The sequence below is a fragment of the Manis pentadactyla genome, chromosome 15 (genome assembly GCF_030020395.1).
Source record: "Manis pentadactyla isolate mManPen7 chromosome 15, mManPen7.hap1, whole genome shotgun sequence".
NCBI lineage: Eukaryota > Metazoa > Chordata > Mammalia > Pholidota > Manidae > Manis > Manis pentadactyla.
Genome location: NC_080033.1, coordinates 4,451,389 through 4,468,591, shown reverse-complemented (window position 1 = coordinate 4,468,591; position 17,203 = coordinate 4,451,389). Strand labels below are relative to the sequence as shown.

General features: G+C 51.4%; 1 protein-coding gene across 2 annotated transcripts; it reads left to right on the top strand.

Annotated features, from left to right (window-relative positions):
- Positions 1-302: 302 nt before the first annotated feature.
- On the top strand, positions 303-15,785 carry IGSF23 (immunoglobulin superfamily member 23). Of its 2 annotated transcripts, XM_036885833.2 has the most exons (6): positions 303-412; positions 6,946-7,287; positions 10,176-10,247; positions 11,143-11,412; positions 13,393-13,546; positions 15,412-15,785. In XM_036885833.2, the coding sequence occupies exons 1-6, from the start codon at positions 349-351 to the stop codon at positions 15,443-15,445; spliced, it is 936 nt and encodes a 311-aa protein (XP_036741728.2). In that variant the 5' UTR covers positions 303-348; the 3' UTR covers positions 15,446-15,785. The 2 variants fall into 2 exon arrangements, with proteins under 2 accessions (XP_036741728.2, XP_036741729.2); XM_036885834.2 differs by lacking the exon at positions 10,176-10,247.
- Positions 15,786-17,203: the final 1,418 nt, after the last annotated feature.

The window sequence follows — 17,203 nt, the reverse complement described above, 5'->3', positions numbered from 1 at the left end:
CAATTGTGCTCAACCCCACTTCATCATTCTCCGGTCTGGAGGGACTGGTGTGGGGATGCGGGGGTGGTAAGGGAGGCCCCTTCTCCACGACGCCTGCAGCAAGCTGCTTCCCATCCACCGCGACCACTAATCCAGTGCGGGGGAGCGTGGGGGCCCGAGCGGCTTCCCAGCCAAGAGCTGGAGCCCGGGTCTGGGGCACTGGACTGGCGGGGTGGCGGGGTGGGGTAGCATGAGGAGGGGCGGGGCCAGGGCGGGGGCGGGGGCGGGGCCAAGGCTGGATCCTGCTGATCCAGGAGACCGGCTCCTGACCGGCCACCTCCCCTGCGCGGCCCCTGGACCGAAGGCGGCATGAGGAACCCTCTGGACGCCGGCTCCGGCCACCGCTCTGCCTGGAAACGGCTGCTTCTAACAGGTGTGTGGGACACTATGCCTTCACCCACGGTTTGGGGACGAGAAAACGACATCCCTGGGGAGAGTCAGAGACGCTACCACTCAGAGCACCGACTCTGATGAGTTTCAAGCTCCTGCAGCCCAGGCACCTGATGCATCAGAGCTCTTGAAACCCCCCCAAGAGGACGCGCTTGCTGATCCCTTTAACGCAGGAGGAAACTGAAGCTCAGGGGGCGGGGTGACCCGCCCAAGATCTCAAGGCTGGCAAAGCGTAATCAAAACTCAAGACCCCAAGCCAGCCCCTTTCTATCAGAGCCCATTGTCTCACCCAGCTATCCACATCTAATAATAATTTTTAAATAATAATAGCAAAAATAAAACAATAACAATCGTAATATAAAGAGGTCATTGTGACTGAGTACTACTATATACCACCAGCCTGTTCTAAGTGCTTTCAGGTGGTAACATTTAATTCTTAACCTTGTGAAGCTATATGATCCCCATTTCATAGAGGGGGAAACTGAGGCACAGAGCAGTTGCGTGCCCTCCCCAGGCCACACAACTTGGAAGTGGCAGAGCAAAGATTTGAATCCAGACGGTGTGGCTACCAAGACCATACTTTCTAGAGACCACACTCACAGGTCTCTCAGATAGTAAACGAATTGCCTCCTTTTCCAGGTCTTAAAAGGTCCAGCTCTTTATAATGTCAAAACCCCAAACTCCAGCCAGTTTAAAGCTTCACCTCATCCCCAGTTCAGGCGTGTGTCAGACCACAGCAAGGCCATGGTGGGACACAGTAGGCCTCATCCCTGTTGCCCTCTTTGCATCCTTTCTCCCCACCTAGGGCTGTGGTCTGTGCCCAACCCCCACCCCATCCCACTCCCAGGGCAATTGGCAGAGGGAAAGAAGGCGAGGAAGGGGCAAGAAAGTTTTTACTTGGCTGCCATAGTGGTGAGGTAGGCACAAGGCCTTCTGTGTGACTGAGACATGGTTGCTAGATCTTCCTGGGTGGGGGCTACTTTGGGGACCCTCATCACTGGAGAGTGTGTCTTGCTGCCAGCTGCTAGGACCCCCTGGCCTTTTTCTGCCAAAGTCACCCATCAGCGAGCCTCTTCCATGACAGCCTTTGCCAGGATAGCCCAGCTAGCTGCCCTCGGAGGCATCTGCCACTGGCTCATGGGAAATGCATGGATACCTCTGTGGCCCCACTGAACACTGGAGGTGTAGGCCAATCCCCTCAGCCCTCTACTTCCTCCTCCCCCACGGGCCTCCTCCATTCCTTCCCCACCGGGAGACTGACAGGACCAAGCTCCCAGGAAGTCCCCACACATCTCCAGCTCCCTAAAGTTTCCCCTGGAACGGTCTCCACGTGGCCTGGGGTGGAAGGGAGCACCAGCCCTCTCCCCAGAGGACTCACACCTCACTCTCCACTCTCTCTCAGGAAGCCTCTCTGTGCCGCCTCCTCTCCAGGGGCCCTTGGCCACCTTTCCAGGGCCCGGCAGGGGTAGAGCAGCTGGGGCTGGTGGATCTGGTGACGGGTGACCCATTAGCTAGATCTCAACTGGCAACGGAGGGTGGGGCAGGTGGTTCTAGGCATCTGTTGTTTTGTTCTCAGCCTCTGGGACCTCTGCCCTTGTGACAAGGAAGAAGTCAAGCTAACATATATTACCATTATATCTATAAGTATTTACTATAGTATATGTCATATGTAAATTATATATAAATCCTGTTTATATAATATACATTGTGTGTGTATACACATACATTATATATATATGTATTTGTATGTTTATATATGTGTGTGTGTATACCTCATGATTCAGGGAGTGTCCCTGAAAAATTTAATAGAGACTTTTTCTCAAGAGGGAATTAAATAACCATACACCCCTAAGGTAAGAATTCTGGAATCATCGCTATAGTTCCAGCTCTAAAATTCCATCCTTCATCTGACATGCTTTAAAAAAGATTATATATAATACCTTAAAAACTTATATGAAATACCTAAGTTAGACTGTCCTCAGCCCTGAAAATTCACAATGTCACTGAGTCTCAGGCACTCCTGTAAAATGGTTACTATCCACCGCCCTCCTTGATGAGTGAAGAGACTGAGGCTCAGAGCCCAGAAATAACAAATGGCAGAGTCAGGTTATGAACCGAGGTCTAGCAGCCTCAAAGCCTACACATGAGACCAGCAATCTATGTCACCTGGAGTAGGGGTTGCTAAGATGGGAGGTCTTCTTCTTAAAGTGCCTTGGGGACATTCCCTGAATCACCAGGCCCCTGAAGGTGTTTCCGAGTCAGAACTGGACCCCAGCACATGGACTGCATGACCTGGGATCTTCCCCTTCGGTCACTTAGTCCACAAACATTCCCAAGTGCCTGCTCTGTGCCCAGCCTGTGCTGGGTGGTGCTGGGGACACAGCAGTGACCAAGACAGCTCCAACCCTGTCCACGTGGGGCTCACAGTCCAGAGGAAAGACAGACCCATCCCCTAAACAGTGATGGCCCAGAGTGGGTGTGAAGGGAATGAGGAGGGGGAGGGGAGACTCAAAGCAGAGGTAAGTGGGCAGGTGGTGACCAGGGGAGGACCTTTCAAAGCTGTCAAAATCCAGTAAGATCGGAGGGAGATATGTCATCAGTTATGCAAATGGCATCCCTGTGCTGTTTCATAAAAACGTAAGAATGCAGTGTTTTTTTTTCCATGAAGATAGAAAAGCAATACCCCTAGCAGGTACTTTGTAGAAAACCATAATCCTGTAATTTTGTAGCAAGAGCTTCCAGCACCCCCTTAAGTCGATTTAGGACCCAAATATTGTTCTATCCATTACCAAGCATACCTGAGGGTCAGGGAGGACTTCAGAGGAGGGGATGCCAGAGCTGACACATGCCTTCCAGCTAGATAAAGAGCTGGGAAGAATGGCATTCTAGGTAGGGAGACCAGCATGGGCAAAGGCCTGGACGCCAGAATGAGTGCATGGAGTTCAGTCTGACTGATGCAAAGAAAGAGGGAAAAGCGGGGCGAGGAGCATGGAGATGTAGCACGGGTGCAGGCAAAGGAGTCTGCACTATGCCCTGAGGGCACTGGGGAGCCATGGAAGGTTTATGAGCAGGGGAGCAGAAAAGTCACTCTAGCTGCTAACTCCAAGATAGAATCAATGGAGACAAGAAGTGGGCGGTGAGCCCCCGAAAAGGCCCTTTGGTGGACAACTCTCTTCTCTCCAACTATGGCCTTGGGTCAGAGACTCAAGCTTGCTGTGCCACAGTTTCCCTGCCTATAAAACAAACTAGCACTGTGAAAGACCTATACTCTGAAAACTACAAGACACTCATGAGAGAAATTAAAGAAGACACCAAAAAATGGAAATCTATCCCATGCTCATGGATAGGAAGAATTAATATTGTCAAAATGGCCATCCTGTCCAAAGCAATTTACAGATTCAGTGCAGTCCCTATCAAAATACCAACAGAATTTTTCAATAAACTAGCGCAAATAGTTCTAAATTCATGTGGAACCACAAAAGACCCCGAATAGCCAAAGCAATCCTGAAAAGGAAGATGAAAGCTGGGGGGATTATGCTCCCTGACTTCAAGCTCTCCTACAAAGCTACAGTAATCAAGACAATTTGGTACTGGCACAAGAACAGACCCATAGACCAATGGAACAGAATAGAGAGCCCAGATATAAACCCACTCATCTATGGTCAATTAATATATGATAAAGGAGCCATGGACATACAATGGGGAAATGACAGCCTCTTCAATAGCTGGTGTTAGCAAAACTGGACAGCTACATGTAAGAGAATGAAACTGGATTATTGTCTAACTCCATGATTCCTTGTGTGGGGCTCCCCTGTGAGCTGTGGGATGTTGTGCAGTGTCTTTGGCCTCTACCCACTAGATGCCAGTAGCACCCCTGCCCCCACCCAGGTTGTGGCAACCAAAAAGATTTCTATACATTGCCAATGTCTCCTGGGTTGCTGAAAGCATTGGCGATGTTATTCCCATTTTATAGATAAGGAAACTGAGGCTCGGAGAGATTAAGTAATTGTCCCCAAGTCCCCTGAGCTAGTAAGTCTTGGGACTTGCGCACTGGCAGTCTGATCCTGGAGTCTGCATTCTGGTACACATGCATTTGTGTGTGGCCGCCTGCACGTGTTTGTGAAAGACAGTTAAGAAACTTCATTTATACTCTCTTATTTCCTTTAGTCAAATTTTACTTAATTTTTGAATGGATTATACATTGCCATGGTTCAAATCTCAAAAATATATAAAAGGCCTTGAGTGAAATCTTCTATCCCACCCTCCCACCAGGTTCCCCATGTCCCTTCCCCTCACTGATACAGATAACCACAGGTCCTGCATGTCCTTCCAGAGTTTCTTTATAAGCTGCTTACAAGCAAATGCACATATATTACACTTTCCTCCAGTTTCTAGGCCAGAAGCAGAATACCATATAAATTGGTCAGCTTGCAATTGTATCTTTTTTTTTTTTTGGTATCAGTAATATACCAATTACATGAAGAAATTTATGTTTACTAGGCTCCCCCCTTCACCAAGTCCCCCCCACAAACCCCATTACAGTCACTGTCCATCAGCGTAGTAAGATGCTGTAGAATCACTACTTGTCTTCTCTGTGTTGCACAGCCCTCCCTGTTCCCCCCCAACATTATACATGCTAATCGTAATGCCCCCTTTCTTTTTCCACCCCCTTATCCCTCCCTTCCCACCCATCCTCCCCAGTCCCTTTCCCTTTGGTAACTGTTAGTCCATTCTTGGATTCTGTGAGTCTGCTTGCAACTGTATCTTAACACCATACTTGGTGATCTGTCCCTTTCAGTTCCTGGGATTCCTGAGTTCTTCCTCATCCTTTTGTTTAGCTGTGCTGTTCCATTGTGCAAATGGACCATAATGTGTTTAAGCAGCTCCTTACAGATGGGCAGTGGGGTATTTCCAGTGTTTTGCCTTTACAAACAAGGTGTGGCAAATAACCTTATACATTCGTCATTTTGTACTGAGAAAGTAAATCTGTAGAACACATTCCCCAATGTTTAATTATAGAGTCAAGGGATATAGGAATTTTTAATCTTCAGAAACTTTGCCAGATTGCCCTCAGCCATGTGTAAGTTTCCTGCCACCCTCAGCCTCATCAACATGAGTCATCAAACCTTTGGATCTTTGCCAGTCTGATAGGTGAAAAATGTTATCTCAGTTTGTTTTAATTTGCATTTTTCTTACTATGAGTAGAGCTGAATACTTTTCCTATGTCAAGAGATCTTTGAATTTTCTTCTCTATGAACTGCCTACCTTTGTCCTTGGTATATTTTTCTGTTAAGATGTTGATATTTTTCTTATTCCTATCTAAGAGCTCTTTATGTATTAGTGAAATTAGCTCTTTGTCTGTGATATCAGCTGCAGATAACTTTTCCTGGTATGTCATTGTTCTTTTGACTTGGTGGGTGGTGGTTTTTCTTTAAAAAAAAAAACAAAACCTTGTAGAAGTTTCTTTTTAATTTTTCTGTCAAACTTTTCAGTCTTTTATGGCTAAAACTTGTGTTCTTACTACAACAGTCACCAATCCAGTGAGAGACAGAAGAGTATGGTGGTTAAGTATATAGGGTCTGGAGCCAGGCAGCAAGGGTTTAGCTTCACGCTCTAAGCAATATTGAGAAGTTAATTAAAGGAAGTGAGAGGAAGAGGATCCGGGAGGGAATAATGGTTGAGAATTTTGACTACCTGGATGTGAACCACAATTTGGCTGTTTACCACCTAGGACGTCCTGGACAAATGACTTAAGTTCTCTGATCCTCTGTGTCCTCATTGCTAATAGGGGAATAAAAATTGTATCAGTCAGGGTTGAGGCAAGAAGCAGATGGTCTCCTCAAAAGGAGTAACGTGAAGGGTTTAGTGAAAGGACTACTTGCAAAGGTGTTCGCAGGGCATAGGTAAACCAGCATGGGACCGTGCAGCACCGAGAGGCCGGCGACGGCAGGGAACTGTTACCTCCTCAGGGCGTGAGGTTATAAGAAGAGCAAACTGGTATAAAACCAAAAGAAAGTGGCATCTGCAGAGGGTCATCCAACAGTTGCTTTCCTAGAGGGCCACGGCCACCCCACGCTGTGGGGGAGGGGAGGGAGCAGTGGGACCGGTTACCTCCAGGTCACTTCTATTGGCAGAAGCCAACCAGAAGCAAAAGGCGAGGGGACCGCGGTGATGCAGCTCAGAGAAGTCGGCCTTTTGGGAAGCAGAGCAGAGAAGGCTGCAGAGCAGATCTGCATGACATCCCGTGTCAGTTGTGCTTTGTGGGGTCTGGGTCAGGAATGAATGAGATAATACATGTTCAACGCTTAGAACAGGGTCTGGTTTATAGGAGGTGCTCAGTGAACGTTTCCTTTTATTTGTACGTTATTTTTACCGTTATCACCCTTGTCTTCGTCAGCTCTCAGTGTGCTGCCCTCATGCTCGCCAGCTCAGGAATGGTTGCTGGCCGGGGCAGCATCTCCGCTTGGTCCCATTCACTCCCTCTGCTCTCTCCTCTCCCTTCTCACCTCCTCCAAGGCACCCTGCTCGCATCCTGCACCTCCTCTGCCTCCCCGGAGCTGCCCTCCTCTGCATCTCTGGACCCCAAGACTGAAGAAGCCAGTGCCCACCTGCCTGTCCCTGGAAACCTCGATGGCGTTCTCTCCACTTCTTGGTTCCCAGGGCACAAGGCCCAGCCAGAAACCATGATCTTCTCCCCTGAGGGCCTCCCAGGGCCTGGCCACACTGGCCAGGAGATGCTGGGCACCCAAGGCAACCTGGACATCACAAGCATGACAGCTCAAGACTCGGGCAGCCACACCGCAGTGCCGGGAACCAGCAGGAGACGCGGGAATGCGACGGAGCGGATACATGTCAGGGGTGAGCGGGGCCCCACGGTGGGAGAGACTGAGTTCTCAGTCAGCAGGCCCGCCGGACACCGGCAGAACCTATCAGGGCACATCCTGTGCCAGTAATCAATTGCTCCCTAACAAACCACCCCCAAATTTAAAAAGCAACCATTTCTTTAGCTCATGATTCTGCCGGACACTTCTTCCGGTCTCAGCTGATGTCAACTGGGCCCACTCATGTGTCTGGTCAGCTGGGGAGCACCTGGGCCCTGGACCAGGACGGCCTCTTCATGTCTGGCAGGGGCCTGGCTGACAGCTGAGGCCATGGGGGTCACTGGGCCCTGTAGCCTCCCACACTCCAGCAGGCTAGCCTGGGCTTGTTTGCTCAGCAAAGGGAGGGGAGGAAGAGCAGCAGCCGCAAGGCCTCTTGAGGCCGGGCTCTGAACACTTCAGAGCCTTTGGCACAGGCGGGGGAGGAGCACAATTCAGCCCAAAGCAGAGACCATGTTAGTTAGGATTCAGATTCTGACCCTCTAATAAAGACCCAAAATAACAGCGTCTTCAGCAAGATGGAAGTGTATCTCTCTCGCACTAAAAGTCTGGCGCAAGCAGTTTGGGATGATATGGCGGCTTCCTGGTGTCAGGACCTAAGCTTCCGCTAGTTGTTCCGTCCCCACTAGGTTTGTCCTGCCCGTGGGATCCAGGCTGACCCCCCCATCACCGCTGCCTTCCAACCAACGTAACAGGAGAGGGACGGGGACTGAAGATGCCTTCCTGTTAAGGCCCCAAAGAAGTTGCCCCATCCCACTGGCTGGGAGCGAGTGACATGGTCATCCTCAGCTTCCATAGAAGCTGAAAATGTAGTCTTTATCCTGGGCAACCGTATACCGAGCTAAAATGTGTGGTTCTGTGACACAGGAAGAAGCAGAGAAGAGACAGATGGAGATATCCAGCAGTTTCTGCTCCAGGTTGCTATTCGAGGTTGCCCTGGGGGGTGTCGCCCACTCCCCTATCCCCAGTTTGGCCAAGTATTCATCCACACTTAGCTAGTGCTTCTTCCGGCCATAATGCGATTGGCTTCTAGATCAGTCAGGCGAGCCACCCACTGGTCAGCCCACTCCCTAACCTGTCTCTGTGTCCTGTGGGCTCCCAAGTCCACACTGGGTGAAGGAGGGCATGTGAAGGAAAGGTGTTTGCCCCCTAGGAGCAGTGATGGGGTAGAAGGGCTGGGGCTCTGGGGGGCGGCTTGAGGTGGGCATGACCACATGGCTATTCATTAATTCCACAAACCTTCAGCGCCCACCCTGTCCCCAGCCCTCTGCTGGGCAGTGCTGGGGACACAACAGTGACAGGCAGCCTGGGCCGGCCCAACCCCCATAGGTTCACTGCCCAGTGGGGGACACAGACCTGTCCCCAGACAGGGGTTACTCAGAGTGGGCAGGGCTGGGAGAGGGGAGTCCAGGAGCCTGTGGGAACCCAGAGGGCACTTGGCCCACTGTGGAGCGTCTGGAGGACTTTCTGGAGGAGGGGGAATTCAGCACAACCCAGAGCTGGCTCCCCCCACCGTGGAATTCCCAATCTGTCAGAAGAGAGAGACACACACAAAATAATCCCAAGGGTAGGGTCTGAGGAGGTTTCTCTGCAGAAGTTACAGTTAAAACGCTCTCTGAAAAGAAGAGAAGTAGGCCAAGAAAGATAACGTGGAAGGTTGTTCCAGGCTGTGAGACCAGAACCAGGCGTGTACCAGCGCTGATTGTTACAGAAGCATCAAATGCTTTCTTAGTGCCTTCTCTGCTCTGGGTGATGCGGGGTCACAGGCAGGGAGATGTGGGAACCAGGGAAGACACCTGACACTTGAGGGGGGCCCAGAGGAAGGGATATCCGAGCTGGGACCTGTAGGCCGAGCAGGAGTTTGCCAGCGGAGGCGTGGGGCTGTGCTCCCACAGACAGACAGCCAGAGTGGACCCTGAGAAGCGAGAATGAAGGGCTCCCATTTACTGAGCATTCGTTACATACCAGTTGTGAAAATGGGGATTTCACAGCAACCTGAGAAAGCAGATGCTCTGAGCACCAACCCCATTCCACAGGTGGGGAAACTGAGGCTCAGAGAGGTGGCATCGATAGCCTGTGGGTTTGTACAAACAAAAGGCCAAGCTGGAATCCTACACACTTCTGAGCCTGGCGCTTCTCTCCCTCCCACATGGCGTCTAGCCCCGCAACACCCTGTGGTACCGTGAAAGGCAGGGAGAGGCGGTTCCAAACCCCGCTTCTGCACCGAGGGATGTTTCCCTCCACCAGAAAATGTAAGGGCTGCTGAGACTTGGCATTTCTGTGACTTGAAGTCCAATTCTTCTTCTAAAGGCCTACCCCCACGCCTTTGCCCGTACCCCCCTTTCCAGCCCGGAGTGTGTGCCGCCCGAAAACCAGAACGACCTGCACTCAAATCCCTGTTCCACCGCTTACCAGCCATAGGTCCTTGAAAAGTGACTTCCTGTCGGTGTGCTTCAGTGTCCTCATCTGGAAAATGGGCTAACAGTAGAGCCTACCTCCTAGGGCTGTTGTGAGGAGCAATTGACTTACTCCATGTCAAAAGCTTAGAACAGTGTCTGGCACAGAGCAGGCGAGTGTTAGCCATGAGTATCTCAAAGGACTTGGTCTCATGGAACCTTTGTTTTCCCATCAAAATAGGGATAACAATAATAAGATCTCCCTCATGGGGTTGTTGTGAGGGTTAAATGAATAATCCTGTGGTGGTTGAGCTTTTTCAATGGTGACCCGCAGTAAGAAATTCATTTCACAGCACAGCCCACTTTTACCTACGTACACACACCACAGACAACTGAAAGGCAAGTGCCGTTAAGTACCAAGCGTTGCTGTGAGGAATGCATTCTGATATTTCCCACTTGTCTTTCATTTCAGGTTTTAAATGCCAATTGCAAACTACAAAATGGTTTCGCCCAAACATGGGTCTCACTCACAGCGTAACAAGCTGTGAGTTAATCTGTGTTTAGAATGGTGCTTGGCTCAGAGCAAGAGTCCAGCCTAGGTGGCTGCTCCCATGATACTTGTTTCTACCCCCAGTGTGGGCTCTTTCTCCTCCTGCGAGGCTTAGCTTGGCACTGCCTCCTCCAGGGAGCCTTCCATGAGCTCTCATCAGGCCAAAGGGCTTTTCCCTTATATTGAACTGACACTGGAAATCACCTTGGTGGAAGGTTCCTGTGTTCTCACCACACCACACTTCCCAGGTTCCAATTCCAGCTGTGCTTCTCTCTGACCAGGAAGCCTGGCCCCAAAGAGCTCCTGGACCTCCGAGTTTTCACCTGAAAAACTAAATAAAACAAACAAAGCAAAACGGAGAGCTCTGGTGAGAATTAGGTGTGCCCCATTTCTGCAGTCGGTGGCTCAGGCCCCCTTACCTTCTCTCTTTCTCTCCCACCCACATCCAATCCATCAGCAAATCTTGTGGTTTTCTGCCTTCAGATAATCCAGAATTCAGCCTCTCCTCCAGCTCCTCGGTCTCACCCTGATCCAGCTAAAGGTGGGGGAGCTGGGGTATTTATATACCAGCCCACATCAGTCCTTGTGGAGGGCTACCCCCAGCTGTGCCCATGCCCCAGCACTCTGGCCTGCTGCGTCTGTGGGCAGAGCGGGCTCTGCCAGCTAAAGAAAGCTCTTGGGCAACAGACGTGGTCATGAGAGTTGGACGTGGTGAGGGACTGGGGTGGGGGCACTGGCAGCCTGGCTGCTCCCACCAGCACTGGCACAGACCAGGCACTCCACACACGTTTGTTGGTAAACGAATGAATGAAAGCCTCTGGGGCAGACAGAAGTGCCCAGCCTCTCTGGGTGATCTCTGCCCACATGGCCTTGCTACCTGTCCGCACAGCCGCTCTCAACCCAGTGATGCTGCTGACGTTCCCGGAGACTCTCCAGGGAGTCATCCAGAGTGAACTCAACTACTCGGTGATCCTGGAGTGTCTGATTTGGATCATCCCCGATCCCGTGATGCACTGGACCCTCGACGGGAAGCCCTACAGGACCGGGGAGAGGCTGATCATCCGGAGGCTGTCCTGGGAGCAGCTGGGCACCTACGTGTGCACAGCCAAGGGCAGCCAGGAACAGTATTCCTCCACGCCTGTGACCGTCTCCCTGCCCCGTGAGTCTCCCACCCCCGACCCTGCCCTGGACCCTTGCTCCCTTGCTGACCAACGCCCAGTTTTCCTGGTTCCATTGAGCCCCCTTCTATAAGCCCTTCGTAGCCAAGGTGTCGCCCCTTCTTCCATCCATCTGCCTTCCATGCACTGCCAGGCACTTAGTAGCCCAGGTTACAGATGAGAGGCTGTGGCTCAAAGACATGAACTCTGACAAAGGTCAGCTCAGGATCTGGAGCCAGCTGCCAGGGTGCTGACTCCAGCCTTTTGCTGGCTGTGCGATCTTCGGAAGCCCCTTGGCCTCTCTGAGTCTCAGCACACACCTGGAGGAAAAAATGCAGGTTATAATGAGTGGTTCTGAGCAGGAGCTTTGGAATTTGAGTCCAGGCTCTATCACTTCCTGGCTGTGTGACTTTGGACCACTGCTTTGACTTCTCTGTGCCTCAGTTTCCTCATCTGTGCAACTGGGAAAGGGAAAATAATAGTGCCCACTGCAAAGTGTACTTGTGAGCATTCAGTGAAATGAGCAGGTGAACAGCTTAAAATAATAATGCCTAGCCTCACTGAATGCTAGTGAGTACTCAATCAACATGAGCTAGGGTCATTGCTATGATTAGCATTATCCACAGTAGTATTAATTTGTGATGATTACCATAGGCAATAGCATGTTTGGAGGCCCACGCAGCAATAACAGTAACAGCTATTTGTTGGAATCAGAAAAGTGGTTTGGGAGCTGGTCAAACCCGGGTTCAGTTCCTGTCCCTGTGCCTTCCTGGCCAGGTGACTCATGACAAGTGAATTCCCTTCTCCAAGCCTCTGTGTCCTCTTGTGTGTAGAGGTGATCACGCATCCCTCTGCAGGATTGTTATAAGGAACAGAAATCATATATGAATGGAGCCAGCAGGACATCTGTTAGACAGCAGTTGCTTGAAATAGTAGCTATTATCATGAATATTATTTTCCATGTTTTTATTCATGAAGGATAAATGACGTGGAGGGAGCTCGGAGGATGCAGAGGCGCTGGCCAGCAGAGAAGGGGGTGGGGAGGTATTTGGACAGAATGGAAAGGCAGGCGCGATGGACAGCCTGGCTTGGCTGGGTCCCAGAGAGCCACCTTCTCTTCCTGGCCCAGGGAACAGGAGCTTCAGGACAGGCTTTGCGGTGCTTCAGTGGGAGAAAACATTTATATCTGGTAGCACTGGTGACCCTGGTATGGTCATTAGAATGATAATATTTCCAAGATCCCCTTTATTCATTCATCAACTATTTAGGAAGTGTTTATTGAGCACCTACCACATGACTGGCCCACACTGGGTGGTGCTGCAGACACTGTGGTGATGGAGACAGCCCTGGCTTTGACCTCAAGGGATTCCCAGTCCAGTGAGGGAAAGAGATGTCCACAATGGTAATGACCAGAGTGGACAGGTCTAGGGAAAGGGACCCCAGAGGACTGTGGGAACTAAAGGGGGTCAGGGAGGGCTTCCTGGAGGAGGGGGCATCAGAGCCGGTATTAGCATATACAGTAATTATCCAGGCTAAGAAGGAAAGAGTGGTGTAAATGGCATTCCAGGGTACAGACAAAGGCTGGAAGTAGGAGAGAGAGAGAGAGGTGAGCTTAGAAAATTGAGTGGAGCCCAGTGGGGCTGGATTATAAAGGTGGGGGGTGGAGAGAAATGAGGCTGGTCAGGTGGCAAGGCCTTGAAGGTCAAGATGAGGGAAGCTTCCTCCTCAGGTCCATGGGAGCCACAGCAATGTTCCAAACGGGGGAGGACCAAGGCAAAGTTTGAGCTTCAGAAAGACGCCTCTGGATCTCGTGTGCTGGGTGGCTGGGTGCGGGAGAGACTGGGCAGGAGAGCAGGCAGGGGTCTGGTGGGGAGACCGGGGTGAGGAGAGGAGGGACTCAAGGAACATTCTGGAGGCGGAATGGCAGGAAGAGGGGTTATGGAGGGAGGGTGGCTACAGTCTCTCCCCTTCTTGGTCCCCAGGAGACAACGTGGGTCCCACAGTACCTGAGCCCATTGAGCCGGACCCCAGTCTCACCCTGTCAGGGGGAGCTGCCCTGGGCCTCCTCCTGGCTGGAAACATAGGGGCCCTAATGCTGATCGGAGGCGTGGGCTTCACCATCGTCCAGAGCCAAAGGTACCTCCCGTCCCTCGCCCCCTCCCACCAGCTGACACCCACGCAGCCTCCCGGAGGCAGAGCTCCCTCAGCAGCAAGACAGCAGCCAAACCAGCAGCCTCACCCCAAGGAGCTTTGGGCTCCTTCAGAGAAGGTGGCATTGACCCCTGGTGTACCCCTCCCACTCCTCAGTGCCCAGAGTGGCCCCAGGGGCACGAAGAGACAAAAGGAGAGGGTTCTGGAGCTGGCCTGCCTGGTTTCAATCCCAGCTCTGCTACTCACCCTCAGTGAGGTCATGGGCCAGTCACTTTCATTCTCTGTGCCTCAGTTTACCCACTTGCAAAACTGGGGTGATAATAGCACCTCACAGTGCCATTGAGAGGATTAAACAAGCTCATATTTCTCAAGTGTTTAAGGTTGTGCAAGGGATACGGTAAGTGCCATATTAATTCCTTCTGCACACATCTACTGATGCCCACTCTGTGCCAGGCCCTGGGAATAAACAGCAAAAAGCCCCTACCCTCAAAGCTTGCCTCCCAGTCAGGTTTACCAGCAGTACTCGTGATGAGCAAGGGAAATATAGATAGCATGTTGGATAATGCTGAGTGCTGTGGGGAGGAGTAAGGCCAGGAAGTGGGGCTGGGCTGGGAAGAGGGGATGGAGCAGACCTTAACTAAGCAATGGCCTCCCTGAGAAAGTGACATTTGAGCCAAGGTAAGGAGGGGGGACACCAGGGAATATGTGGGGGAAGGGCATACCCCTGACAGAGGGAACAGCCAGTGCAAAGGCCCTGAGGTGGAATTTGCCTAGCATGTTCAGTAGCAAGGAGGCCAGTGTGGCTGCAGGGACGTGAGGAATGGGAAGAGCAGTAGAACATGAGATCAGAGAGGAAATGGGAGGGTGGAGCAGACAATATAAGGTCTCAGGGGCCATCTAAGGAGGCAGCTTTTGTTCTGAGTGAGATGGGAGCTAGGAGAGGGTTAGAGCACAGGAGGCATGGGATCTTACACCTGGCTTACACCTTAATCCCAGAACTGTTAGCTATTATTATAATACCATCATACCTTACCATGTACTGAGCACCTAGTATGTGCTTGCTAAACATTATTCTATCTAACCTCCACAAGAGCTCAGCAGAGGTATGGGGCTGAGGGGATGAAGACGTCATTTTTGTCAAAGAGGAAACTAAGGCTCAGAGAGAAATGACTGGCCTCAGACCCCACAGGTGGAGAGGAAGGATTTGAACCCAGAACCCTGCCTCACTCCTAGTTCTAGCCCCTAAACTATCCTCCTTCTTTTTCCACCATTAACAACACCAGCCATCATAGCTTATGTATTGGGGAAGAGAAATCTGTAAGTTGAAATTGTCTGGAAAGGACTTGCAGACCTGCTGGGAGGGCCAGGGGCCAGGTGTCCAGTCTGTGAATCCCAGGGAACCTTCTGGGGGCGGGGCAGGGCCAGGCCGCTGCCTGGATCACCCGTATCATCCTTGTCACTGTGGCAGCTCCAGTTTCCCAGGCCCTCAGTGAGTGCCAGGAGCCTTTGGCTTACAACAACTCTCAGGGGCAGGGTGCCATGCTGGCCCTCATTTTCCAAACGAGTAGAACCAAAGCTCAGAGAAATGCATCAACTTGCCCAAGGACACACAGCCAACGAGTGTCTGGACCTGCAACAAATCCAGATCCAATTCCAAAGCCACACGCTCAGAGGTGAAGGGTGAAAAATTAGGCTGGCGTGAGAATCCTCCACCAGACGGGATGAGATCCCTGCGTCCATGAGTGAGCGGGGGGTCACTGCCTGTCCTCCCCGCCGTCTTGGCCAAGGCCTACCGTGACAGACCGTGTTATGATGATTCTTACTGTCTCTTTGCCTCTCTTTGACTGTAGGACTGACAGACAGAGAATGTGGAGATGCTGCTGAGGTGCGGGCACCTGCCTGTCAGCCTAAGAGGTGACACTGGGAAGGTTGCGAAGAGAATCCCAGGGCCAGGGACAAGGCCAAGTTCTGGAGGCTATGAGACCCCCTCCTGGTTTTCTGGTCATTTGTCCATGGGACGTTGCCATCCTGTGGAGGGGCCTCAGGACTGCTTCTCTTTCCCCTCACCAGCTGCCAACACTCCATCCGGCCAGCTCACCGAACCCTGGCAGCCACGTAAACAAGCAGTCTGTAGTTCATAAAACTCTCGGGCTGTCAGCCAAAGAAACTCACTGAAGAGGCTCAATAAAAAAACAAAAGGAAGAATTTAATATAATGACCAAGATTTCCAGGAGTCCAAAAGGTGTATCAGTTAGTACTGGCTATGTAACAAACTACCCCCCAAAAAAAGTAATGGTGTGAAACAACAGCCATTTAGCCTACAATTCTGCAGGTCGTCAGTGGGGGCTGGGCTCCGATGGACAGTCCTAATCTCTGCTGGGCAACCTCATGCACCTGCGGTCAGTTGGCAGGTCACCTAGGGCAGCCTGGACTAGAATAGCAGCAGCTGGCGCAACCGGCCTCTCCTCCATATCATCTCATTCTCCGGCAGGCAGACCCGAGCTTGTTCACAAGATAGAGGCAGGATTCCACGAGAGCAGAAGGGGCATTTAGCGCCGAGGTTAGGAAGTGGCACATCATCCCTTCTGCCACCTTCTGTTGGCCAAAGCGGATCACACAGCCAGCCCAGTTTCAAGGGGTGGGGAAAATGACTGCTCCACTTGACTTGGGGGAAAGAATCTGTGGCCATTTTTCCAATCTCCCACCAAAGACGGGAGCATGTATGTGGTCGGAGAGCAGGAATACTGCTGGAACCAGGGTGGTCCCTCGATGCGTCTCTCACGCCCCTACCCCTCGTCCCTCGATGCGTCTCTCATGCCCCTACCCCTCGTCCCTCGATGCGTCTCTCACGCCCCTACCCCTCGTCCCTCGGAATCCTGTTCTCCAGGAACATGGAATGCATAGTTCTCGTTCTGACTGTGCAGATGGGTGTTAAATGCCTCTCTGTCCACGTGGAGAAAGACACCATCCCATAGCCCCCAAGTCCACAACACCTCTGCTCAGGGGAACAACCCAGCTTAGCCAGAACCCCTTTGTGCTGTTTCTGAAACCCCGGAGAAGGCATCTGATTGGCTCCCTGGGTCAGGTGTCACCCTTGGCCCCATCACTGCGGCTGGGGTGCGGCCAGGGATGTTTTGTACAATCAGAGCTCCAAGGGCTCAGCCCTGTCTGTGGGGTCTTGGCGCTCAGAAAGTGGGGGAGGTTTGGCCTTGTAAGCTGGGCAGACACCCCAAAATATGTCTTCTATACATGCAGCTTATTTTCACTCCTTTTCAAAAAGAAAAAAGAAAACTTCCAGAAGAAGAGAAGCAGGAGAGGTGGTCACAACTCCCAGAAATCCACGGCACATTTGTAAACAAGACTGACTACTCCATTTTGAGCTGTTGGAAAATCCTGACAGATGGCAGGCAGAAGAGAAATGAGTATGGGTGAGACTCCTGTGTGGATATAGCCAACATTTGAGGAACATTCAGTGCTTCCGGGACCAACACAAAGCTACCTATCATGTCATTATGATGAGCAATAATAGTAACAGACCTGAGCAGATCTTGATTGTGGAAGACTGTCTGTGGGCCAGCCACTACGCTATGCATCTTATGGATTCATGTGTTATGTCACTGTAAAGAAAGGAGAATCCACCCC

What these genes read in the sequence shown, in the direction of transcription:
- IGSF23 (XM_036885833.2), top strand. Translation starts at nt 349, where the DNA reads ATGAGGAACCCTCTGGACGCCGGCTCCGGCCACCGCTCTGCCTGGAAA. An exon ending in CACTCACAGCGTAACAAGCT is followed by an intron (nt 10,248 to 11,142) that starts GTGAGTTAATCT and finishes CTGTCCGCACAG; the next exon opens with CCGCTCTCAACCCAGTGATG. An exon ending in ACCATCGTCCAGAGCCAAAG is followed by an intron (nt 13,547 to 15,411) that starts GTACCTCCCGTC and finishes CTTTGACTGTAG; the next exon opens with GACTGACAGACAGAGAATGT.